This window comes from Rattus rattus, chromosome 6, assembly GCF_011064425.1.
Source record: "Rattus rattus isolate New Zealand chromosome 6, Rrattus_CSIRO_v1, whole genome shotgun sequence".
NCBI classification, from domain to species: domain Eukaryota; kingdom Metazoa; phylum Chordata; class Mammalia; order Rodentia; family Muridae; genus Rattus; species Rattus rattus.
In genome coordinates, this window is record NC_046159.1 from 1,879,709 (window position 1) to 1,906,488 (window position 26,780).

At 44.4% G+C, this 26,780-nt stretch overlaps 1 protein-coding gene across 1 annotated transcript in view; it reads right to left on the minus strand.

Annotated features, from left to right (window-relative positions):
• Sox5 (SRY-box transcription factor 5) overlaps window positions 1–26,780 on the minus strand; it is a 369,147-nt gene that overhangs the window by 303,059 nt on the left and 39,308 nt on the right. The window contains exon 2 of the mRNA XM_032905393.1: window positions 17,124–17,355. Coding sequence (XP_032761284.1) covers window positions 17,124–17,355 — 232 coding nt within the window. The remainder of the gene's footprint in view (window positions 1–17,123; window positions 17,356–26,780) is intronic.

Consider the following 26,780-nt stretch of genomic DNA (forward strand, 5'->3'; position numbering starts at 1 on the left):
AAAGAATGGGTGAATGAAGGCAGCCAAGCCACACCAGAAATATTAAGGGGAACGGGGCTGGGGGCTTCTCCCGGATTCAGAAGCAGAAAGATAACTCATTGCCACTGAGAGGCAAGGGAAAGCTTCGTCAAGACAGAGTATTTAATGTCTCATTATATCTAAGGAGCAGACTGTGCAGCACCCGAGAGAGGAAACGAGTCTCAAGGTTAGACCTCACTCTCTGCTGGCTGCGGACCCGGGCAGTTCAGGTGGCAAGATAAAGAGATGTGCATACGAACACTTCTTCTGGGAACCTTGAGGAGGAAGCCCACCAGAACTAAAATCTTTCCAAAGGGCTCCTCTGAGGAGAGCTCAGGGCCAATGCGATTGCTTGGGTGTAAAAGGGGTTGGGGATGAAGACCACCAACCTAAACTCAACCCTCAGGACCCACGAGGCCGACAGAGCAGACTGACTCCAACTGTTCTCTGACCTCCATATATGAACTGTGTGACACATGCATACTCATACATACACACACACACACATATATACACACACATACATACACACATACACATACACATGCACACACATACACACACATACACACACACATATACACACATATACATACATACATACACACACATACACGTACACACACATACACACACATACACAAACATACACACACACATACACACACACATACACACACATGCATACATACACACACACATACACACATACACACACACACACAAACACACACATATATAAGCAAAATAAAAAGCTTAAAGTTGGTTCAGTGGAGACATGAGAGGTCTTAGCCAATATTCAAAAGTTTACACGATAAAAAGAGTTTTTAATATTTCAAGTACACCAGAAAGGAATCCCACGAAGCTATTGTTGCAGGGAGTGGGCATAGAAAAGATGACTCCAGGATTTTATTGATCTTAAGATGAATTCACAGAGGCAAACAGTGAACCCAGAAATGGGGAGGGGTGATGAGACAGGAGAATATGTAAATTCAAATCAAGATTTGGGAAGCCCTCAGACTTGTTAAAAAATAATCAAGAAAGTGATAGTGTCCAAGTCTGGCTTCAGAGGAAAGGCAGTATATCACAGTACATGGAAGCAACTACTTTGAGTCTTCTGGGTTGGGAAGAGGGAAAATTCCGATTGTGCTAATTGTGAAAAACCTCAGTTAATTTTTCTCACTCTTGAAAATGTTTTAAGTATCGTGGGGATTCTCTTTTCCTTTAGAGTTGGAAGCACCTGACTGTCCTGACATCTTGTGGGGTTGGTCCTTAACTCCAGCCAAACACTGCAGTTGAGACTGAGGGCACTTAGAACTACACATCCCCACAGTACCTGGAGGTTGTCTTAATTCTCTTGTGCGAGGTTCCATCCGTTATATTCAAGCTGTTGTTTTAAAGAAGAACCTTTTAACAGTGTAATCCTTTACCTGTGCTTACGTGAGCCACCCAATAAGGCAATCTTGCCTTCGTGGTCCACAAAATACAAATTTCAAAGAGAAAAGAGCATTTTACAAACTCCCTGCACTTTTTTTTTACTATCACCATGTCATCTCTCCTTCCATTTTCACTTAATTCACAAATGCTCATCACTTACCCCTATACAGCCATATAAAGTGACTATCCCAGGAACATCATCCAGCCTTGTTCTGTGACAGCCATTCCATGCTTGATGCCCATCTGTGGGTGTCTACTCTATTTTCATTCCTTTTTATACTCTTAACATTCTATGCTACTTTTGTATCTGTCTTTACGGGAAAAAAAAAAAGAATAAAATAGGCTTTAAACAAAACCAGAGAGGAGCAATCTTTTTTTTTTCCTCAAGTTTACTCATTTATATTTATTGATAAAACTGACAGCTGATCTTACTTTACATCCTGTTTCCTGTCTCTCTTTTTAGATATTTATATTTTTCCTTCCTTTCTTTACATTTTCTACCTTTATTCTTCTTTATTTCTGCCCCAGACAGTATTTTATTCTGCAGCGCAGACTCAAATGTTTGAGCTCACATCTCTCCTTCTCTGCATGCCTAGTGCTGGAATTATGGGGTGCCACCATACCCACATAGGTTTCCTTTATAGAAAATATGGGACACTAACTTTCTAAAAGCTAAGATCCTTAAAAAAAGAGTCAACAATGTCACTAGACTCCACTTAGTGCAGACCTCTTGGCCCTCTGTCAGTCTCCTTTCTTGGAGCTGCTTTTGCCTTTCTCCTAGTAGTTCCTCCTGGCTTAAGGTTGTCTTCTCCAGTAAGATTACCATCATCCATCACCCATTGATGGGCTCTTTCCTAGGATACAAACTGTGCCCATTCTTCACAAAGTCAGTCCATATCAAACAAATCCTGCAAGGTTTTAGTAGAAAACTACATACAGTGCTCATCAAATCTACTTACTAAATAAATACGGACTTGCAAGGAATGTAAAGAGCTTCATGTTTCTGACAGGATTGTTTCTCTGCGTCCTTAACTTAGCTTCTCAACACGAGCCCAAAATAGACCAAGTGAGACTGATCATTGAGAATTTCGAGAGACTGCTTTAAAGAGTTACTTTTTACCATTTACTCTAAGTTATTATATAGTATACAAAGGAAATTTGGTGAGAATTTTGGCTGTTTTCCTTTTGTTTGAAACTGCATGGTGTTTACAGTGATACTGGAAATAACGCAAAACGTTGCGACATAGACAGCCCTCTGTTGTTGATGACAGGGTCCGGGGGTAACAGGGTGGGCTGAATGAGTTGGTTGTTTGTACACTGGTGTTTCCTTTTGAGCAGTTCAGGCATAGACAGAACAGGATTCAAGGTAAGATGAGTTACAAACAAAGAGAGAAATGGATGCTTTGGTCCCAGACAGTAAGTACTCCCCCAAGCTAAATGCAGTCTGTTTCCTCTAACTACAGGTCGGATCCAGGATACTGTGGAAATGAATTTGAACTGCAGTGAAATCACAGACACAGATCACAAGGCGGGGAAGGCGATGTCCAAGAGCTATCGTACTTGGCCAAGAACTAGTATATTAAAGAACCAACTCCAGCATGGGTGTCCTAAGGAAAGCCCAGGACAAGGCCCGAGGATGCCATGCAGGTTGGCAGCAGTGACTGGGAACCAGTGTTTACCTTGTTTCATGCTTGGTCCAGTGTGCAGATGTTCCCAGAGGCTGGGACAGAAGGGAGCTCTAAGAACTCATGGCTGATTTTCAGGCCCCTTTGGGAATATAATGAAATTGGGGGCATTGTCTCCAGGTTACAAACAGTATGACTCCATAAGTTAGGAAATTTGAGGATTTTTTTCAGATTCCTCAGCGCTTCTCTTACAGCCTGTAAAGTGATTTAACACTCAGGACAAGAAGATAAATGCCTTCTCTGAGGGTCGGTCAGTGAGGGAGAGGTTCCCAGGGTTATATCCTTCTGAGATGCTGACTCCCGGGCTGGGGCATGAGTAGAAAGAACCACACTGTAGGACTTTGTTCCTTTCTTGGTCTGATACTTCAGCCAGGCCCATACAGGCCCTTGGTTTACTTGTCAGTACTTTAAGGTAAGTGTAAAGATTTGCTATTTGTACATCCTATGCGCAGACTTCAGAAAATACCCAGAAAACACAGTTGAAGTCTGACAGAGGAGCTACACAAAATAACTCTGGAGTCCCCTTGAACTTCTCACGTTTATCCCTCTGCCTGCCTGCCTGTCTGTCTGTCTCCTTATGAAGGAATACAGAGTGCCTGGTAAGAAGAGAAACCTGGTACCTCTCTGTGAAGCACACTGCCCTGTATTTCTCTTGGCAGCAGCGGGGGGGGGGGGGAAGGGGGCTCTTCCTCTTCAGAGGACAGAGTTTGCGGCATATCTCTTACCCACCACTCAGAGATCAGGGAGAACCGAGAAGAGATCCTACAACATCAGCAAGCTGTGTGACGAGTCACAGCTCCTCATAAATGCAGTGATGGTGAATCCTTTGATGCATACCGTTTTAGACTATCAAACGACGCAAGTCTCATTTTTCTCTCCCAAAATGGCCATTTTAAGTCTAAACTGTTATAAGAGTATGAGGAGGTATTGTGTGTGTGTGTGTGTGTGTGTGTGTGTGTGTGTGTGTGTGTGTGTGTGTGTGTGAGAGAGAGAGAGAGAGAGAGAGAGAGAGAGAGAGAGAGAGAGAGAGAGACAGAGACAGAGACAGAGAGAGACAGAGAGAGAGAGAGAGACAGAGAGAGACAGAGAGAGACAGAGAGAGAGAGAGAGAGAGAGAGAGAGAGAGAGAGACAGAGAGAGAGAGAGAGAGAGAGAGAGAGACAGAGAAAGACAGAGAGAGAGAGACAGAGAGAGACAGAGAGAGACAGAGAGAAAGAGACAGAGAGAGACAGAGAGAGAGTGTGTGTTAAATGCCATCTCTCTTCTAGGCAGTGATTTCCCCAGATGAAGAGGTCAGCACAGTTTAGCTGTGCACTGCCATGTTAATTTAGGATGACAAGATAAAGCAGTAATCGGGGCTCCTGGAGGCTGCGAACCTTCCGCCATCCAGGGACAAGCGGGAGATGAGCTGCTCTGCGCATCACTTAATACAATTGTGGTGACAGGGCCCCCTGAGCTCGCACGTGCAAATCCCGCCCCTCCGTCAGCCTTCTCTCCTGATTCCTTCCCTCACAATGCCTTTCCCCTCTGCTCGAGGCACAGGTAGCCCACAGGCACTCGGGGCTAATCTCTGGAAACCTACCGATCTGCCTATGACAGGGGAAGCACAATACATGCCCCTGTCACAGCCACCCTGTCAGGTCTCCTAATTTACAGGAAGACATCCTGGGACCTGAATAATCCATTGATCCCTCTTGTATCGGCTTTTACATTTCAGTCTGCCGTGTTAAGTTGTCAAGAGCAGCGGTTAAACGGATGTTTCAGGATTCCAGATTGACTTCCTCAGGTTCAGCTCGCAAAGCTCGGCTTCCTAAGTTGCACTCACAGATCATCCCGCGGGAAGCTGCTGGTATAAATCTGCTAACAAGACAATGAAGTGTTTTTAGGTGAGGACATTTTAGAGAGACTTGGGGTTACGAGCACAAGAGTGTAAAACTGAACGAAATTTGAAATTTTAAACTTCTGTCTGGTTCTCTCCGTGGGAAGCGAAAACACCATATGTAAAAGGGAACAAGCATGTTTCTCTCTATGTAAAATGAAAATAATCACAGAATCGCCCAAGAGGCTAGAGGCTGACATGAAAGTCAGGCGGACCAAAAAGGGGGCCACAGGAGCCCGTCAGGTGAGTGAGAAGTCCAAGTCGGGTCCTGTCAAACAAAGGCAGATCGACATCGACGTCTCCACATCTCATCTCGGGGTCTAGCATCACAGACATGGGTATTTTGGTTGGGGATGTCAGTTTTAGTTGCAGAATGTCAGATTTCTGACAGGCGAGCTGTGATATTATACAGAGCCTCAGATCAGATCCTCCTCACATCCTCTCAAGCTGTTCTTGTCGGTAAATTAGAGCAGAGAGATCAAAGGACCAAGAGCAGTAAACACAAGACTCATAAACAAAGGATCGAGCTCCATCCACAAAGATCGAGAACTTCCCAGCGTTCTAGAGTACCCAGAAATGGGGTTTGGGGGGAGGACACAGTAATGACTTAACCCTTGTTTAAAAAGCATCAACGTCCCTGTCATGTGTTAAGAGAAAATGAATTTGTAGACATTACCAAGACATTTCAAAGAAAAAAACAAAACAAAACAACACTTAAGTGTATAACCATGGAAGGCCTCCATGCCTGGCTTGTCCTGGCCTCATCACAAGCTGTTCAGAGAAACTACGGTCAACACAGAGGAAGGGTTATCATTTTCCAACACACACACACACACACACACACACACACACACACACACACACGTACACATACATACACATACATGTAAACCCACATACACCTAAATTTTAAAATTAACTAATTTATTTATGCAGGTGTTTTACCTCCATATATACGTGTGTACCGTGTACATGCAGTCCCCTCAAAGGCTAGAAGAGGGTGTCAAATCCCCTGGAACTGGATCTATAAACAACTGGGACCTGTGAGTGCTGAGAATCTAATCTACCACCTGGGGTTCAGTCCTAATACACACACACACACACACACACACACACACACACACACACACACACTCATGTGATGTGTGTACTTAAATCTAAGTTGTGTGGCTTTCTTTGCCTTTCACTGCTAAATTGAAAATTTGACTTCCCATACATGCCTGAAACCTGGTACATGCTCAGTGGAAGCCAACAGACTTTACTGATTTCATTGTGTTTCCCGTCTAATTGCAGTAGGAGCCTTATACATGTTGGCTGTAGTTTTTCATGGTTCAGCAATCTGATCCGTAGGTCCTGAAAGTACCTTCAGGTGCTCTCCGTCTTGAACTGGAGATGCGAACACATTTAAAGGGGATGGTTCCACACCATTGCCCTAGAGTCTGACACAATGGCTGACACATGGCCCATGATGCATCACTCCAATGGCTATGAATTGCATGTTGCCACACAGTTGTCCCCAGTGGTCCCCTATGAATACAGCACAGCCTGGGCTCTGGGAGATGGGCAAGCACATTTGATATTGCCCACCAATATCTGACTATTTCTCACAGTGTGTCCCCACGGCTGCATAAGACTCTTGTCTAATGGATGAATGGGTCTAAGCTTCTACTCTGTGACTGCCCTCAGAAACATTTCCACAAAGGAATGACACTTACTCCTTGGTACTTTGATTACTGTGCAGAGGGATGCTGGCCTCCCCAGTATCAGTTGTGGGGTTTCCCGGAGCCAGAGTTACAGGTGGTTATAACCCACTTCTCACGGGTTCTGGGAACCAGTGTCTATTCTAAAAAAGCCAGCATATGCTCCTAAGTTCTTGGGCAACCCCTGGCCCCTCAGCCACTTCCTCACAGGACATTCACGGAGTGATACTGATGTGTTAGGCCAAGCGCTAGCCAGCTCTCTTGTGTGACTACGCATTACAGCAGAGCCTGAAGAAGCTCTGTTGAACACTCTGAATGAGTGAGATCAGGTGACTTCCATATTAGCACAAGGCCCTTAGCTCGGTGTTGGGCATACACATTAACAACTGAGTGTGGTGATTTGCATGTGCTGTCTCTGTGCTGGCAAGGCAGAGGCAGCTGTCTTCCCCCAGTGAACTGGCCGCCCAGCCTGGCCTACTCAGTGAGCTCCAGGTTATACTGCCATCCCAAGGAACAACTTAACATGTAGGGTCCCAAACTCAAATTCTAACTCTTCCACATGAGATAAGTCTCTTCAGTAACAGGACTGCTTTGCCCTTTAAGCCTCAGAAGTGACACTGTGAGTGCTTACTGGTGGGTGCAGTGAAATTACGGCGTGGATCACTGCAAACTGAACAAGTCACCATGCAGCTGACACTTGCTACTGGTTACCCTGTAAGCAGCTCTGACTTTTAGAGACCTGAGTGTCTTCTCTCAGGCTGAAGCTTTATGAGAAACCTCACAGGAGTTGCTAAGAGTTGCATCTTGTGTGCTGATGGCCCCAGGGAGATTAGGATCTCAGACGGAAGGGAGGTGTGTTCGAGTTCCTGGGTCCCGAGGCCGTGAAGCCCAGAGCCACTGTCCTGAAGCCTTACCTATGCTGGTTAGAGAGCCTTCGCTTCCAAGACCTGTGTTTATACACACAGATGGGGTTCGCATGACTGGGAGAGTTACCAAGCTCACTACACTTGAAGTCTATGCTCACAAAGTATTGAACTCATCTTCCTGTCAGTAGTTGATGTTTATGCGGTCCATATCTATATTCACACACAAGTCTGTGCTACTTCAAGTCACTTCTGGAATGCACGAAAGGACCTGTCTTTTGTACCTCACCTCTGCTTATAAATTTCTTATTAACCCCTAGGAGATTGTTTTCCAGTTTAGGGCTATCAACAAATACAATTTACTGTTTTATCTCAAGAACGGTCTCGATGCTTGAGGGCTACGAAGAGATGGTGAATGGAGACGTTGCCAATGTATAATGATTACAGCGTTTCCCCTCCTGCCACCCAGGCAGCCTTGACTAAATGACAAGCACAGACCAGTGACTTTGTTCAATGACTCGATCTCATGATGTCAAGGTCCCAGCTGGTCAAGGCTGACCTCCTTATAGCTGCACTTCTTCGGTCACATGGTTCATTCTTAAATATGGACTATGGGAAACATTAGCACTTCTTGCCTTCACATAAAGAGTGTGTGTGTCTAAACAACACAATTACAACTGTCAGCCCAATTAGTCTTACGGCTTGGTCTCATTTCAAGTACCGCACAACTTCTCCTCAGCCATAAAGGAATGGAGAAAACTGAAGAAGAGAAAACAAACAAACAAACAAGAAAACAGATTTTACTCTTTAAAGGGGCTGGAGGTCAGCACTGAAGCCTGCTAAAGACCTAAGCCCGGTTGTCAATACCCGCATTGGGTGGCTCCCAACCACCGGTACCTTCAGCTACAGAGAAGCCATTGCCCAATTCTGGCCTCCAAGGGCACCGCAGTCTCCAGCATGGTCTCTGGTCTCTCTCTCTCTCTCTCTCTCTCTCTCTCTCTCTCTCTCTCTCTCTCTCTCTCTCTCCCTCCTTCTCCCTCTCCCTCACCCTCTCCCTCTCCCTCCCTCTCCCCTCCTCTCTCCCTCTCCTCTCTCTCTCTCTCTCTCTCTCTCACACACACACACACACACACACACACACACACACAGTGAGAAGTGAGTGAAAATAAATACTTAGAAAATAACTCAAAGCAAGCCGTGATGAGGGGGATGGGGTAGGGCTTCACAAGATGATCCAATCCAACGAGGAGTTCAGCTTTGGGTAAGCTCAGCTCTGAGCGCCTCAGAAGTGGTTGAGGGGATCGAAACTGTGTGCAATGCTTCGGCATTTGAGCAGAGGAGGGTTAAATGGTGAGGAGAGGTCTAACATTTTGGTAGACAGGGGTCAAAATGGTGCACGACGTTTTAATATTTACTTGGCGTGACGCTGTTGGTGAAGTAAACCCTTTGGGATCCTGTTGTCGCTGTTACTGAAGAACTCGATTTCCCTGACCATTCCCTGTTTTGTCTTCTATTTTGTTTTCTTCTGAGACAGTTTTGGTGCTCACTAGGTAACACAGGTTGGCTTATAGCTTACAGTAATCCTCTTGCCTCAGCCTCCCAAGTGTGGCCACACTCCCTGGTTCCCTTAAATTTTTCTACACTGCAGAAAATGTTCTATTTCGGAACTCATGGTCTCCTGATGTGGCCGCTTGTTTCTTTGTACACCCATGCAATGGAAAGTCACGTTAACAAAACGAGAAACCCCAAATCACACCGAAAACCCCCAATTCCTTAAGTCGTCCTATTAATTCCCTCTTTCGAACATCACTGTTCTGACACTGCTTCCTTACGTTAAAAGTTCTACAACTTCAGACACAGAGCTCCCATCTCGGACTGACAGGCTCTTGAAGTTTGAGCCCAGTTGGACAAGTGAATCCTTAGATCTCAGAGATTCCTTACTGCTTCTGGAAAATAAGGGAAGACCTTGCTTCTCCCTGACTCTTGCAGATGGCTGCATTTCGGGAAGATGAAATGAGAGATGAGGACCTGGCAGTCCTGTGCCCGAGGCCCTGAATCTAACGACCCGAATGCTCCAGAAGTGACCCATTTCCCAGCTTTCCCTTTCTACTCCCTGCTTCTACTTTCAGCCGTTCCTAGGAATTCTCGAATTTGTGAAACTCAGAAACGAATTCTCAAATTGGTGAAACTCAGAAACGGAGCAGCCAATTGCAAAAACCAAGAAATGGTCAAAAAAAAGGGTAGAAACATGTTAGGAGTTAAACGGAAGCTGTGCTACTAACAGGAAATTCAGCACCCTGTCCCCTGAAGCAGAGTCCCCAGATGTGCAGTCACCAAGAACAAGCCGCAAAGGAAATTTTGGACTCCACAAAGGCCTCAGGATCTTGTCCCCCCAATGAGGATATTAAAGATTTACCAGCAGGTCGAGCAAGACAGGTACACACCCTCAGAACCACTCAAATGAATGCCCTGTGCTGAGCTCTGGAGAACTCAGTGCGTGCCTGTGTTATAGGAAGGCTGCTGGGAGCTCCAACAGCAAGAACTTCAGCAGTCACATACAGTAAGAGACACCAAAGCAGGCCACAGTGGGGACGGGCAACTCTCCCAAAACCCCAGGTCTACAGAATAGGAAGAAGCTGCACTCTGCTTGTGGACTCTCCCGCCTGTGTCTTCTGATCATGGAACGATTGAGACCCACAAGGGGGTTTGTTAAGAAAGTCTTTTTTTTTTTTTCTGGCTAGACATGGTGGCTCATGGTGGTAATCCCAGCACTTGAGCAGCAGAGGCAGGAGGATTGCCAGAAGTTTGTGGCCAATTTGGGCTATTAGTACATTCCAAAGGGAAGGGAAGAGGCAGGGCAGAGTGGGGAGAGAGAGCAGGGAAGAACCGAAGAGCACAAACTTAACCGAGGACCATAGACTAGTTTGCACACAAACCTGTCATTACTTGTTCGTCCCGGATACAAATGATGACCTCTTTTCTTTGTCGGAGTTAGTCTATGACTAAGAAATGGCACACCTATCTATTGTACACATCGGGACTGACACCAAGCAGGGCACCAGTCTTGCTCCTTATAGTCCTCTCAGCCACAAATGCCATCACCCCACACTCCACCCTACCCCCACCCAGCCCGTGCAGCAGAGATGGTCACCCCATTAACCAAGCAAACACACCAAACCCCAGCAGATCAGAGACGATTTTATCCTGCTAGGCGTGGGTCTCCTCTTCAGCAAATTTCCCATATTTTAGGTTAAAAACTTCACAGCATGCCCGTGACTGGAACTTTCCTTTTTGAACTTGTTCTCCTCTGAGCTGTCTCTGGACATCTAAAGTATTTAAAGTAACATCAAAGCCAATGCCAGTATAAGGAGCTAGCAACGATGGAAATTAAAAGCATGTGCATGCAAACGTACTCCAAATATTCTGGGTACCTAGTGTTGTTTTTGAAGTGGAGACCATCTCAGATTAAACAACTTTTCAACTCACCTTTCAACAGAAAAATCATCTCTATGAGAACGCCAACATTTTACATGACTTCAATTTATTGTATTGTGGTGATTGTCCTAGCTTAATTCTCATTTCTACTTTACTTTCTGATGGTCACTCACTGAAGCAGGAGCTTACTCTTCTAACTAGACCATTAGACCAGCAGGCCCTGGGATCACCTGTCTTCTAGCTAGACCATCGGACTAGCAGGCCCTGGGATCCCCCTGTCTCGGGCTCCCCCGCACTCGAATACAGGCACACAGCACTGTGCCCAGCTTTTTGTGTCCTGGATCTGAAGGGGGTTCCTTATGCTTTCAAGGAAGGGACTTTATTCGCTGAGTCATGTCCCCAGCCCAAATCAAGATTTCTGTGAGTTAATAGGAGCCAAACCCTCCTGCTAAGGGGCTGACCCGAAGGGCAAAAGCGCAGGACAGAATGATCTACTGGCCAATTTCTTCAGCAGTTTCTGCGGTCCTAGCTGACTGTTTCACTGTCTCTATCCCTGATAGCCCTGGAGGTAATTTCCCAGCACAATACACGTAGAAAAATTGAACTTCTATTCAAACACAAGTCTGGAATGGTGTCTAGATAAATAGCATCAGGGGGTATTTTGTGACAATGTTTATGGGGTGATGTTTGTAACAATGTAATTTCATTGTATGATAAACATCAATTTACCATTAAAAAAAAAAACAAAAACAAAAACTAATGCAGTCTTGTCAGCATCTTACCTTCTTGCAATTGAATTGGCCTTGTTCAGATAAGAAGTCTATCTCTTCCAGCTACAACAGGTTAGAGATAAACCCGTGAAATCGCTCTCCATGTGGAGTGATACCGCCTACGATCATCATTTTACACTACCACCCAGCACATAACAGCCTGCGAGCTTACTTTATCTGAATCTTGCTAAATCTATTCTCTATGCTATTAAACCAGAGTGTGTCCCATGTCCACATCATTCAGACGTAATTACACTTTTGTCTAGAGCATGATCCCATGACATGCTCGCCTAAACAATGAAACTCTCCTTATTACAACTAGCACAAGGACCACCCTGGCTTAACAACAGCAGGCCTCAGCGCACCACAATAGTTCAATGCGAAGTTTGTTGTACAAAAGCACCCGATATTGAAAAGCTTACAGAAAGTATCGCGTAAGAATAGCAATCTCTGCCACCCCACAGTTACGTTTTTATTCTGTGACTTATTTTTGAATGACACATGTTTTCTCTTTTCCTTAAATTTCTTGAATAACTTCCCATAGGTAACACTATCCTAGATATCAAAAATGCATAATTGGTTCTCCTATTGTAAGCAAAATTCATATAGCAGGCACCCAAAGTCACAGCTACAATGTAACAGTCAAAGGCAACCTTGTGTTTCAAAGAAATCTGAGTGCGTAGCATGGGCCTGAGCACCTCTGAGTGCTTCCTTCCTCTCTTCTCAGTACATCAGGTGAGTGTTTATACCAATCAGTGAGGCTGGCTTTCCTATATTGGAGCTCTGTGATGTTACACTCAAAGGGCAAACATTGTGTCTTTTATGCCAAGTTAACTTGAAATTGCATCTTACTTTATTCCTTTGATGAAGGACATGAGGCAGGAGTGGACTTGGACTAATTGTTGTTTCATGTGCAGTCTGGTTATACAGTGTAGACACACACCATAGGGGTGCAAAATGACCATGGAAACACAGAATTCTGAATATGCCCAGGAAAATATGATAAATATCAACTGTAAGTGGCATACTAAATTATAATATGTGTAATATTATATATATTATACATACATTATATATGTACACATACATGCACATGCTATACACATAGCCTGGCATAGTGTTGTGTAACTTTAGGTCCAGTGACTCAGGAGACTGACAGCTTCAGAATGGCTTGAGGCAGACTCAGGGACAATAAGGCACTTATAACTGTATTATTAAAAGAGGTCAAGGGTGCAGCTCACAGATACCGCTCTTGTCTCAAATGTACAAGACTGTTGGCTGCACCTGAAACAAAATAAGAAGTATCCATGCACTTACATTTTTTTTTTAAAAAAAAAGTAGGATTCTAGTTACATCTACAGCAAGCCACTCCAATGATTTTATATTGAAAATAACACATTGTTCCTTCAAAACAGGAATGGCTTAAAGAATCAAAAGAAAGCTTGAAAGAGCAGAACAGGCTTTAAAAAAATAGACAACAGATTATTCTGGAGCCGCGGGTGGCGGTGGTCTCATTTCACATCACATTTGCACCAGAGCTGAGAGCTCACCAACAGATGCAGCAGGCAACCAGACAGAAAATGAGCGCCAGAGGCTGCCCCACAGTGAGCGCCAGAGGTCCCTTGTCCCTCAGAGCTGCTCCTGTCCCTGTGATACCCACACACCCTCTGCTGACTGGCTTGAGATGGCCTACTAGAGGACACATGCATCTTTCCTTCAACCTGTCTGTATCAGAACTGTCCCTAAGGTCAGCCTGGATCGTAGAGCTACCCATTTGTCTCTAGAACTCTGAGGCAACAGCCAAGCCCACTTTAAAGAAGCAGGCAAAAGAAAATGAAGACCCAGGAGTTGGGAAGATGACTTTGGCTGTAGAGTGCTTACTGCACAAGCAGAGGCTTGGAGCTGAGCACACATGTGAGAATCATATGTAGCAGCATGTGCTTGGAATCTTAGCGCTGGGGACCACCCGTGGGATTTATGTCCAGCCAGGCCAGTCAAGACCAGTAAGTGTATCATACTTTCGGAGACCCTGCCTCAAAAATAAGGTGGAAAATTCCCAGGCAAGCACCAAAATCAAACTTTGGCCTCTTAGAGTGCATGTGCACACATTTATGTGTATGTGAGCACAGATGTATCCACAGAGACGTTTAATAGTCCCTACACATAGAACACACATACATGAAAACATTAAAACAAGCAGACAGAAAAACAAGTAAACAAGCAAGAAAAAAATTAACAAAGAAAGATAAAGGAGGAGTTGTGTTATCCATCGGTTAAAGGTCGGGATGACCTGTCTATTCAGAGAGGACTCATTCTTTCACACAGCTTGTTGGGAATGACCAGGGAGTCAGGCCTGGCGAAGTTAAGAGGGATTCTTTGGAGCAAAGAGCAGCAACCCCCTTCGCTCTGCTTTACCCACCGGAGCCAGACCCACAAGGATTAGATACCCAACAGCCTCACCCTGCCACGTGTACATCGCACGCTTGTGGTTGCACTCTTCCCAGCAAGTCAAAAGCCCTGGGAGAATCTGGTTTGTGCTGGTTGCAGTTCCCCTACCCCAGAGTTTCTCACAGTTAGACATCTAGTTCATTTTTCCAAATACTGAGAAAATAAACAGTAATGTATAAAGACAGGTTTACATCCTTATCTGGCTCTGACTTAGGACTTAAAAGTTTCATAACTGGATCTAAACAGGAGTCTGAATTCCTTGTCTTTATTGACCAGAGTATGCAAAGTTTTCATCTCAGGAAGTATCTTTGGGCTGGAGTTTTTCGTGGAAAGTCTCTTCCCTGTCTGCACCAGGCAGCCTTTCAGAAACCCCCTACAACACAAAGATTATGAAGCCTTCTCCATTTTCAATGATACTGAGTAAAAATGTAGAGAATATATTTCCTTATGAAACATAAGACTCTATTGTGTGACTAGGACAATGGTCTATTATAAAAACAGAAATTATTCGTGTTGAGTAATAATACCGTAAATACAGCCACTTTGATAAGTGTTTATAATAGGTCTTATTGTAAGAACGGGCTACATCCTCACTCTTTCAGACAGAACATTAGTAGGCATCCCTCTAGCTCTGAGACTTTTAGAAGATAGTCACCAGGAACTGGCAGGATTGGCAACTTCACCTCCAAATACTTAGTATTGATTGAGCCGTATCAACCCAAGTGTTTATTGAGTCATCGTAAACTGAATATCACTTCATGCTTTCGTCCGAGAATTGTGTGTGTGTGTGTGTGTGTGTGTGTGTGTGTGTGTGTGCATGCACTGTGCAGAGACAAACACCCAAATGCACAGGTCACAAGGCAGAGCCCGAGAAAGGGTGTGGCATGGGTGTAGGAATAGTGTGTTCTCCGCTGTCCAAGATTCAAGTGAACCCATCTAAATTGTAGTGACCTTTCACCTGCTTCTATGGAAAAAGCGTATTTACCATAAACATGAAAGAATCAGAAAGATATACCACAGAGGAGGTGTAGAACGGCTCGGCTATGTTCATAACTGTGTATGAAACTGGGTGAGGCCAAAACATTGGTCCCGTGCAGACTGCACTTGTGCGGTGCTTTTCACAGGACCTGCTGCTCAGGGAAAGACTTTGGGCTAAATCCTAGAGCAACATGGCATGCGTACTTAACAACAAGGGAGATGAGCTAGTCCTTTCTCAGTAAACAAGTCCCATGGAAGTCTGGGAACTATGTGACACAAGGACTTAGAAATAAGGTCCGTGGCGTGTTCAAGTGTCCACTCAAGAGGAGAAAGACGGGTGAAGCAGGAAACATCTGAGGTAGAAACAAACTCAGAAAACACTCATGTGATACAAGAAAGTCCAGACGTTGACCTAGCTAATATGGAATGGGTCATTTGCTTATAACCCAATAACGTATCCCACAGTGGCTCTCAACCACTTTGGGTCATGGAACTCCTGAAGAGTTCACTATTCAGATCTATTCTTTTTAAAATTTTTATTAGTCTTACTGTGTCACTGTGGGCAAGCATGGGCACACGGGCAGCAAGGTGTACACGTGGGAGTCAGAAGTCAACAATGGAGAGCTGGTTCTCTCCTTCCAGAGTGAGTTCTACGGATGGGGCTACCTTTGTTAAACTTGTGTTTGTGTACCTGGCTTCCATCCATGCTGAGACACCCCAGTAGCCTGTGCTATACTCTTGTAAACAGAATTCCCTGTCCATTCCTAGGCCACCATAAGTCACATGTCAGAGCTTCACACCATCCTCAGGGTCACTACGTTCTACCTCTCTCGGGTTCATCCACCTCTGAGTGTGCTTAAAACTATCCTGTCGCTACCTTGGCCACTCTGTGAGCCATCGCTGTTTGTAGTCATCCCTTCACACTTTCATGTGTACGTTACTGTCACAGAGAAGATCCATGCAAGAAACACGCTTAGTTCGGAACTGCCCGAGAACAGGAAGTGGCGAAACAGTAAACTGATAGCACATCAGAGAGGCACAATAGCAGATGGAGAATCTGATTTCTCCCCCATGCCAACCTAAGCGCGTCCTACCACCGGCTCCCTTCTCCTACTTGACAAGAAGGAACAGAGCCACAGTCTTGAACAGAATGGTAAGACTCGAGGAGAGAGAGAGGCCATTGGCGAATGTGACTACGCTTGCCAAGTGACAGAGTAGAAGGCATACACTATCCCTGAGTTCATGTGGAGAAAGGTCAGGGGCATAGACCCTGAAGTCTGTCTGTCTGGGTCAATCCTGTGACCTAGAGCATCTTTTAATTTAACCTTGACTCGGTTCCCTCAAATATAAAGGAGAATTATCAACACTACCTTATTAGATTATCGTGAAGGTTGTGAATTATTGCGGTACCAAGGAGGGCTTAGTCCCTCTCTCCGCACACACACGCTCACATGCGTGTGTGTGTGTGTGTGTGTGTGTGCATGTGTTACATTATCTAAAATTCTTGGGGGAAAATATGGTCATATGGTCAAATAATGGGAGACTGTTTCACCCATGAGGCCTAACGATGGCGGATGTAAGCAGTTACATCCAATGTCTCCTCATCGGGAAGAAGAAGAAGGCAACTTTGAATCTGGCTCACTTTAGCCATGTCATCTTAACACCACCGTGGCATTTTGTATGGATTTCCCCCTAATTATGTGTCAGAAGCAGGTCCCTCAAAAGGCACACTAAGGACTAAATATCCTTTCTTATGTTCCCTTGCAGAATCCACTCACTGGAAGGAATTCTATGATGCCTGACGCAAATCGTCTGTGTGGTTCTTAAACACATGATCATTTCGAGCAGAAGACTGAAGCCAAGCTCTTAGAGGGATAGCCAGGCGGACAGGGAGACCATGAGAAACCTACCATTGTACTGTGCTGAGCAGCGGGGGTCCTAGGACCACAAGCCTCTTGCGTCAGCAGAGAAACTGGCTGAAATTCCTCAGAGTGAGGCTTGTTGGGAAAACTCACATGTAAGGGAAGGTGAAAGGCTGGGAGCCTCTCACTCTCCTCCTCTTCCACTTTCTGTCTGCTTGTCACCATGGCTACCTCTCCATCTGTCTCCCCATACGGAGAGGCTGGTCGCTTGGAAGACATCCTGGAAGGAACAAAAGAGGAGAAAATAATGAAACCTCCACATAAATCCTTAATGCCGTCATTGTGTGGTTAGGGGCCATTGTAACAGAAATGTCTTTTTGTGCTGGCGGAGAGCAGGAAGCCATCCAAACACCGCTGCACAGTGCACACAATCAGAAACAATGGCCAAGCAGGTAGCGACAGAACAGGGCTTGTTTGCTGTGAGAATAATACACTAATATAGCACTCTCTTGTATTCTGGCTTCTTTAAACAAGAAAATTCACCTAAGAACACTGCATAATGCAAGTCCATTCCATTTTAAAGGGAAGAAAAGTATCCATCTAGTTTTACACTTTGATAGACCTTATTCAGAACAGAACATCTGTGAATAGTGAATGCTGTGGACAGTTTAAAAGAAAGAAAAGCACTAAAATTTTCTCCATCGGGGGGGAAAAATATATAGTAAAATAAATGCACGCTCTCCACTCTAACAAGTTTGCACTGCATTAACAGTAAGACTGCTCCGAGACATAGAAACATTGTCTGAAAGCACTCCTCAGAGAAGCTGACGGAAAGTTGGATATTTGTTCAAAGGTTAAGAACTACAAGCTTTTGTCATTGGTGACTCGGGAAACCTTTAACCTGTTCTGGCATTTGTTTCTAACACCAACAGGGTGAGGTAACGAATCACCGGGGGATATTTTTAAAAGTTTAAATTCTAGCCCCATGGCCCTACATACCATATAGATGTGAGCTCACGGTGTTTGCTCCTTAGCACAGGGAAAGACAGAGGGAAAGCCCTGCGCTTTGATTTGGTAAGAAAGGCCAAATGAAACCAGGCTTAGCTGAAGGGAGGAGAACTGAGTGCTTCGGTAGAATTCAGATTATCATCAGAGCTTAAAATATAAGGCAAACTGTTTCAGAGAGAGGGGCAGATCTTCCTCCTAATGTGAAAAAGTTTTACACAGAAGTGGAACTGAGTTAAAATGTCAGAGGGACAAACGATCAGCTCGAAAGGAAGGAGTCGTCCTGTTGTAGTTGTTCTTCCACATACGAAAGGTGTTTGCAGAACCCCCCTTTTTCTTTCTAGAGCAGCAGCGGCAAAGGAAGCAGAAATCCTACCCAGTGATGAAGGCCTTCCATACTGCCGAACAACACACAGACTTTTACATTTCCAAACAATCTGTTTCTCGTCCCTGCAGAGTGATTCTGCCCTTAGTGTTAGACTCTCTCTTCCTCAGTTTACTCATCTTTAAACCCAGAGACATCTGACTCTTATGGCTTTTGGAACAAGAAGCATTAGAGGCCTTAATTTGGGGTAGACACTTGCCGAGTGCAAGCTCTTTCTCATATTTCGAACTTTAGACCACCCGCATGAATCTCCTCCCTCAAAAATAAAGAGGAAAAATAGAAGAGAGAAAAGAAAAGAAAAGGAAGGAAGGAGGGAGGGGGAGGGAGGAAAGGAAAAGAGAGAGAGAGAGAGAGAGAGGAGAGAAAGAGAGAAACAAAGAGAAAAGCTTCAAAATTAGGGAGACATTTTCTTCTAAGACTTCAGCTGTAAAACCCCATGCCCACCAGGAAACTTCTCCCAGACCTGCAGCACATAACTGTCAACTAATAAAATGAATCAGTGGCGATTTAAAAAGAAATGCTAGCAGTGGCATTGTTGACCAGCTACGACCAGAGTAAGTCAAGATAAGAAAGTATCTGTGGGCAGCAGCCATGTGAGGTCTCAGCACTCAAGGGCTTGTAAAGATTCTCTCAACGCCATAGCAAAGGTCTATGCAAAGTTGACTCTCAATGCACACCAAGGCTGGAAATGGCTGAAATAAATCCTCTTAGAGTTGTTTAGGCCTCGCTGGTAATCTCACCAAATAGTTACACTGTTGCAGGGAGCAAACTCCTAAACACTGAACAGTTGCAAATCGCGGGGTTCTGACTCTGTGATTACCCAGCAAATATCTCATCCTGTATCAGAAGAGCATGCTCGAGCATTGCTGAAACACGTAAGGTCTTTGTGGAGAGACTTATCTCTGTACACGAGTGGGAAGATTTTTAACTAACGCTTGTTTCACCAGTGATGAAGCCCCAAGGCATGTCATTCACAGGAGCATCAATGTTCTTACAGGGATTGATGGTGTTCCACAGTTACCCACCACAGCCTTGTGGGAATCCAGGTTTCCTGTGCCTGAATATTCTAGGTTACAGGCACCACTTGACCCCTGGTCATCAGACAAGAAAAGTAGCCCAGTTGGTCTCTAAAACCATTGCAGTTCTACGTTCCCAGGAGGAAGACCAAAGTGCTGAATTCTACTTTGTTACTATTATTAGTAGTTAAACCCCCAAATCCAGAAGTGGACCTTCAGAAAGCAAGACAGAATGTGGAGACATTGAAACTCAGGTATGGCCACCTCTGGGCACATATTGGCCTTAGGAAACCATGCTAATAAATGTCAGATTAAAGCCTTCTTGAAGACAGTCAGATGCTTGCAGTAAGATCATACTTGAGTAGGATTCAGTAAGGCTAAGTTGGTACAAAGTACAACTTTCTAACAAGGGACCCATCTTGGGTGGAGCAAAGTATCAGGTCCTCACAGTAGAAAGCCGTCAGACTCAGCTTGGCTCAGGAGGGCTGCAGGGCACCCGAGACCAATCTCCATATAGTGACCAATCTCCGTGCTTTATCAGTGAGAAACCCAGACCTCGGAGAGGACGACCCAAGATAAACACAGCTGAAGACGGCCGCGCCTCGTGGAGCTGCGCTTCATGAGTGTGATGGTGGTGTCTTAACTCCCTTTATCTATGGCCAAGGACACTTTTTTCAAAGAATTCCTGTCTCATATAGGCCAAGAGAGAGAGCTTTAATTAACCAGTAAGTATTAGCTTACCCCTACAGAGTGCAAGACATTTACCCAATAAAATATTTTTAATGACAATGTCAGGGTCTCCAACTCAAGAATTTTATGAAGTGACTAAGTAGATTTTATGTAAAGGGGATAAAAATAGTGAAAGACAGTTGAGGCTAAGACCCAGCCGACACAAAAGTCAAGCGTCCCCGGTTCTGCGGGGACAGAGGCTCCTGGGACCTGGTATGTCTTAAGGAAGAGGCATGACAGAGAGAAATGGAAGTTTGGGGATAAATAGAGCCGGGTTTCGTGTAGGAAGTAAGAGTGGAAGCAGAGAGGCAGACGGAGACACTTTTAGAAAGTCCATATAAATTTAGGGTTCAGGTTTATTTAGGAAAAGGAGCAGATTGAGAAGCATGGACGGAATCCCATCTCCTCTACACCACTCCTGGGATGCTGACTTACATGAATGGAGTAGATAAGCAATGGTCCCCTTGGAAGGAGACGCTGGCTTTCACACAGAGTCACACGCTCTCTCCCTTTTACTGTAATGTTCTGCATAATCATGCTAGCGTGCTAGGAAGACGGTCCTCTCAGGACGGCTGGGTCTCCTGCTATGGAAGGAAGGGTCTCTGGGTGTGTTCTGAGCATCCCGCATGGGGAACGTGCTCAGTGATGGAGGACAAACTCCTGGGAGAGGAGTGGAGACTCCTCAGAAAATGAGCCGAGTAGGTCTGAGTACTAGCAGCACAATGGGCTGACCTCGGGGTGCAGCTAGCACGTGGGTGTCTCCTACGGAGTGCTATCAGCACGGGTTGATTGTCGAGACCATTTAGAGCTCCCTGGCAAGCTAAAGAACAATGAATGTCACCAACTTCAGGTGCTCACCAAAACAAGGCCCCGCCCACTCAAGACACCTGGGCCCTAAGCCTGTGGAAATGGTGGGTTTAATGGAAGAGCTTGTTTTATGAGTGGTTGAAATGGAAAGATTGTGTGGCTGGAATTGTTCTGGGGTCCAATGTGACCCTAATGTTCTGAAGAGGGAAAGACAGAAGCGGCAGAATCAGGCAGGAGCATCTGATCCTGCACAATGGCTTTTTAGCGCAGAGAAAGAGAAGAACCGAGAAATGCAGAGGGCATCATGTCCTGGAGAAGAGCATCATGAAGAAACTCATCCCAAAGGCACCTTGATTTTAGGACTTGTGACTTCAAAATTGAGAGTTCAAGCCACTCGTTGTTGGCAATAACACCCCAGTATCGCAGTGCACAAGGTCCACACTGGCTCTCCTCTGCAGCTGAATACCTCTTCCTACACACTTAGACCTGCCTTGCTCTCCCTTCAGACAGATTTCTCCTCAAATCCCTTATTCAGTAAGGGCTCATTCAAACACTGTCCAAAGGCCAGCTTCCCTCCTCCCAACTCCTCTGGGCACAGTGTTTCACACTTACTTCTTTGTCTATGATCTGTCTCTCCCACTAGAATACAGGATCAAGGGAGACAGACTTATTTCCATTCACAACTTCTTGACCAAGATCTAAACATCTCTGAAAATAGTCTTTTAAACGCATCTGTTTAATGAATACCTATTAAAGCCAGCAAGCGACCTTCAGACTGGCAGGAGCTTTAGTACCTGGAACATCAACTATTATTGACCGCGTGCTCCAGCAGTGTGTCCAATTGTCAGAGAGACGAGTCTGGCTGATTAGAAGTGTTATCCCCCTTTTTGGAATCCCCAAAGTGGCCATATTCATGCGTACCTTCTCGTACACTAACGTTCTTATAAAAGCATCTTAGCCCCGAGTTCAGTTCTGTGTCAAATGTTTGCAGAAGGCTGGGACGCCTACTCAGTGGCTAGATGAGCTTCCTGTGTTATCATGAGGATCAGGGTTCTGGTCTCAGTGATGGACGCTGGCTTATTATAGTCCATCACACTCTTCCAAAACAACTCACCCTGAAGCCAGGACCTTGTTGTGGGGTAGTCACGCTGGCTCTGACTTCCTTTTCCATATCCTCTAAGCTAAAGCAGATAGAACTATTAATAGTGCAGACAATTCCTAACAGGAAGCTGCACCATGGATGTCCTATGAATGAATGAGAATGAACTGAAGAAACTGAGTGGGAATACTGTCTTTCTAGAAAATAAGCATGATGTCACAAGAAACAGACAGTGAAAATATATTGTGTTGTCCGGTTTGCCTCTAAGTGAATAAAAGAAGATGTATCATTCATTCATTCATTCATTGAAAGATAGTCAGAGAAAGACCCTGCATTTCAAGTAACATAATTAAGAAGTAAAGAGCATCCCCAGGGGGAGGACTCCTCAGTAGTGTGTGCACCGTGAGGGGGGAACATGGAGTGAGGCCCTCTCAGTAGAGTAATCAGAGGAAACACCATCACATATGAAGACTGAACAGACGTCAATACACACAGGAGAAAAAGCTTCCAATGGGAAGTAACACTGTAGCACACACACAGAAACACTCTTACATACCCTCACACAAATACAAACACACACACACACACACACACACACTCATTCACATACACATGCACGAACACGCACATGAAATAAAACTAAGTTGTTTTAGAAGGAGAAATAGAACACGCTTTGGGATAACGTGCACGAAGCAGGGGAAGGAAAGGCAGGAGCTAAAGGGGGACTGAGGTTAAACACTGAAGTTCTGATTTAGCACCAGCTTTCAGTGGCTAAAGTAGAAAGCCCAAGTCTCTACGAGGGCAGAGAACTAGGAGAATTTGGGCTTTATATAGCAACGTCTCTGAATTAGTTATTGTGAGTGTGAGTGAGCATGCAATTGTGTTTGTAAATTCATGTGTGTATATGTACACACATGTCTGTATATGTATGTGTGTATACATGTGTGTCTGTATATGCATGTGTGTATATGTACACACATGTCTGTATATGTACATACATGTGTGTATATGTACACACATGTCTGTATATGTACACACATGTCTGTATATGTTTGTGTGTATACATGCGTGACTGTGTGTGAGTGTATGTGTGTGAGCACATGTGTGTAAAAATGTGCGTATGCATGGAAGTGTATATGTATGTGTATGTGTATGCACACAAGAGTGTGAATGTGTGTGTATGTATGTGTGTGTACTTGTGTGAGGCTAGAGGCTAATCTCAGTGCATTTCGCAGAAGCTGTTTAACTTCTTTCTTCAAATCCCTCATTGATGCCTGGCTCCCAGCTGTCTGGCTAGCTCTGGAGCCCCGGGAGATCTACCTGTCTCTGTCACTGAAGGGCTGGGACTGTGGCAGGGGCCCACAGTCAGCCTGGTCCTAGGTGCTGGAGTCACGCCTCAAGTCCTCCTGCTTGCAGGGCGATGCACTGTACTGACTGAGCTGCTTCCATATAAGTGGTATTTTTAAAAGAGAAACAGTTTGTTTCAAATCCATTCACTTTCAAGAGACCACTGCAGAAAGACGAGTGAGCGACGAAGACCACTGGGAAAGCTTAAATGGGTAAGTGAGGTGGGTCCGATCATTCTCCTGGCCATTTCAAGGGTCAAATGCTTGGCACATGAAACCTTGTCACCCTGTATCAAGTTCTTCATGGACTTGTGACTTCCTTGTTTGTTGTTCTCTCAAACACTAGTTTTAATGTCCACCTTTCTCTCACATTGAGGCATAAGCTTGGAGTAGATCATGTTGTGAAAACACTTGAAGATGATGAAGATGAGCCCTGTACTGAGAACATGCCATACATACAACATACAAAATGTGATACAACATACAAAATGCAATACAACATACAAAGTAAGTATGTGAGTAGATAGATGATAGATAGATACATAGATACATAGATACATAGATACATAGATACATAGATACATAGATAGATAGATAGATACATAGATAAATAGATACATAGGTAAATACATAAATGATAGATAGATGCATAGATAGACAGATAGATGATACATAGATACATAGATACATAGGTAGATACATAAATATAGATGATAGATACATAGATACATAGATAGATGATAAATAGAGGTAGATACATAACTGATAGATAGATACATAGATAGATGATAGATAGATGCAGAGATGCAGAGATAGACAGATAGATAGATGATAGATAGATGCAGAGATGCAGAGATAGACAGATAGATAGATGATACATAGATACATAGACAGATAAGCAGCGATTCATTCCCTAGCTTTCAGTTTGGAAGTAAATGTCTCTGTTGATCCCGTAGGCAAGATTGTCCCTGGGTGTTCCTCCTGGACAGTGTTAGAACCCTTAAGAGATGATGGGTCACAGGAAGTCTTCAGGTCATTGGAACTGTGTCCTGAGGGTTTGGATCTTGGGATCCAAATCTCCCCTTCCCTTTGTTGCTTTTCCTGTCTGGCTGTGAGGTGATCGGCTCCGCTCTACACAGGCTTTTGTGCTATCACCCTGTAGCCCCCATAACAGTGGGGCCAACCAACCACAGACCTTTCCTTTGAGCCAAGAGATACCTTTTGTGTTAACAGTGTAAAATTCTGGTGTACTTGTTATTATAGTCACACAGAGCTGACTGATACCGCATTCAGTGAGGACACAATTTATCCTTCTAAGTTCTTTTCCGTAAGTGGGAAGACAGTATTTGAGGCCGTACATAGACATTTGTTTTTTAAATTTAAGAATGATGAATGGAGATGATTGACAGGAGGAAGAAAACTCTACTGCATATTGAAAACCCATGAAGGACAGAACGCCACCCACCCCATAGGTGCAATTGAAACATGGAGCTGGAAGGAATCGATTTTAACTGAGGAGGTGAAGCAAGGAACACGGCCCTTGGACGCATAATCTGGCTACACACATAGAATGTCACATTATCGAAAGCAATTATCTGCTGCTACCATTTGTCTGCGAATCTCAATTGTTGTTTATATCTTACGGTTTATATTTTTTCTTCTCTCTTACAAGATTTAAGCATCATTTTCCTAACAGGGATTGTCCCCCCTGTACTCTGAAGACACCACATCAATTGCATAAACCAAGTCTGTGGTTTACCATAGCTACGAGTCTGCTGCAGAATTTATTTATGGTAAACATGCAGTCTTTCAAACTTCTGCACCGTATTCTTCTCCTTCCAAGGCTCTTTCCCTAAAGTGGTTCATGCAGAACTCACTGTCCCCCGATTTTCTGCTCAATCTCCCCTCATTTGAGGACCTCGTGCCTGACGTTATTCCTTAGAGGCCTGGATGCGCTCCCTGGGTTCTGCCAATGTGTGTGGAAACAGAATTCACCCCTCATGAAGAAACCCCAACAGGACACGCGGAGGAGGGAGGCTTGTGTCTCTTACCACACATTTCACCAGAGTAGAAGCTGACAAAAATTCAGCATCTTATGCAAGTCTAAAAACAAACGAGTTCTGAGCTACAGCACTTAGGAACTGATCTCTTATTCTGCTTTAAAACGGAACAAAATATCTTCGCTGCATATTACAAAACTTTAAGTCTCATCTAGAAAAATGCCTGGTAAAAATTCAGGGCCACCAGCAGTGTACATTAAATGTACCCTTTGAGGGCTGCTCTCTCTTTCTGCCATGCTATCTACTCTTCGGGCCCTTAGCCTTGACATTCAGCTAACTTTAAAAATTCTCTCTCTCCTCTTTCTTCTAACAATAGTAGGACTGCTTTTACTTCTTTGACTGCTGTATCACAGTCTCAGCAAATACTTCTCAACATCTTGCATTTCCCCCAAGAGCCTGGGATTCTGGAAGGAAAAGGACAGGGCAGTTTGGTGATAGCCTAGGAAAAGATTCAAAATGAAAAGAAAAGCAATGTCAGGATTTCAGATACTACGTCCGAGAAGACTCAGAAGTGTGACATCATTCCTGATAGAACTGGGGTCAGAGAGGGCTACTGTATCAACTGGGCTCAGCGTATTTCAGAAATACCTTAAGTTCCTAAATTAAGAAATGAAATTAACAAAAGTAACTTTAAAATGAGCCTAAAATAAAACCTCTTTGAATTGTTTTGTTTTAAAAAAGTTAGGCGGTATCCAGAAACTGTCCGGGCTGAACGTAGCAGTTCCTGGTGTGAGCATGGAGGTGCCTGCTTTTAATGTCAGCATTGGGAGGCTGAGGCTGGAGGGGCTGTAGTGTGAGCCCATCTGGAATATACACCAAAACCCTGCCTCGAAAACAATGCTAGTGGCAACATGATTCTATTCTACAATGATCAGAATTTGAAAGAGGATTTCTTCGTCCTGAATTCTTTTCTGCTTCATTAATAACACAAATCACAAGCATTTTAATCACGAATTAGAGCATCTGTACCAGGTGAACACTCCAACAGTCCCTCTGAGTAAGGAAATGCTGCCCTGGCTGGTGGTTCAAGCCTATAATCCAAGCATCCTCAGGCACAGAGAGTGGGACTTCCAGGCCGGCCTCATCAATATAGTGAGTTCAAGGCCAACCTGGGCTACTTGAAATCTTGACCCCTAGAAACATGATTTCTTTATTGCAAGCAATATTACACCTGGTCTATAAAGCTAATTTACTCAGCTGAATGGATCTGCCAGTTTGAATGTCTTTAGGTTTTATTATATTTGTTTCAAATTAAATC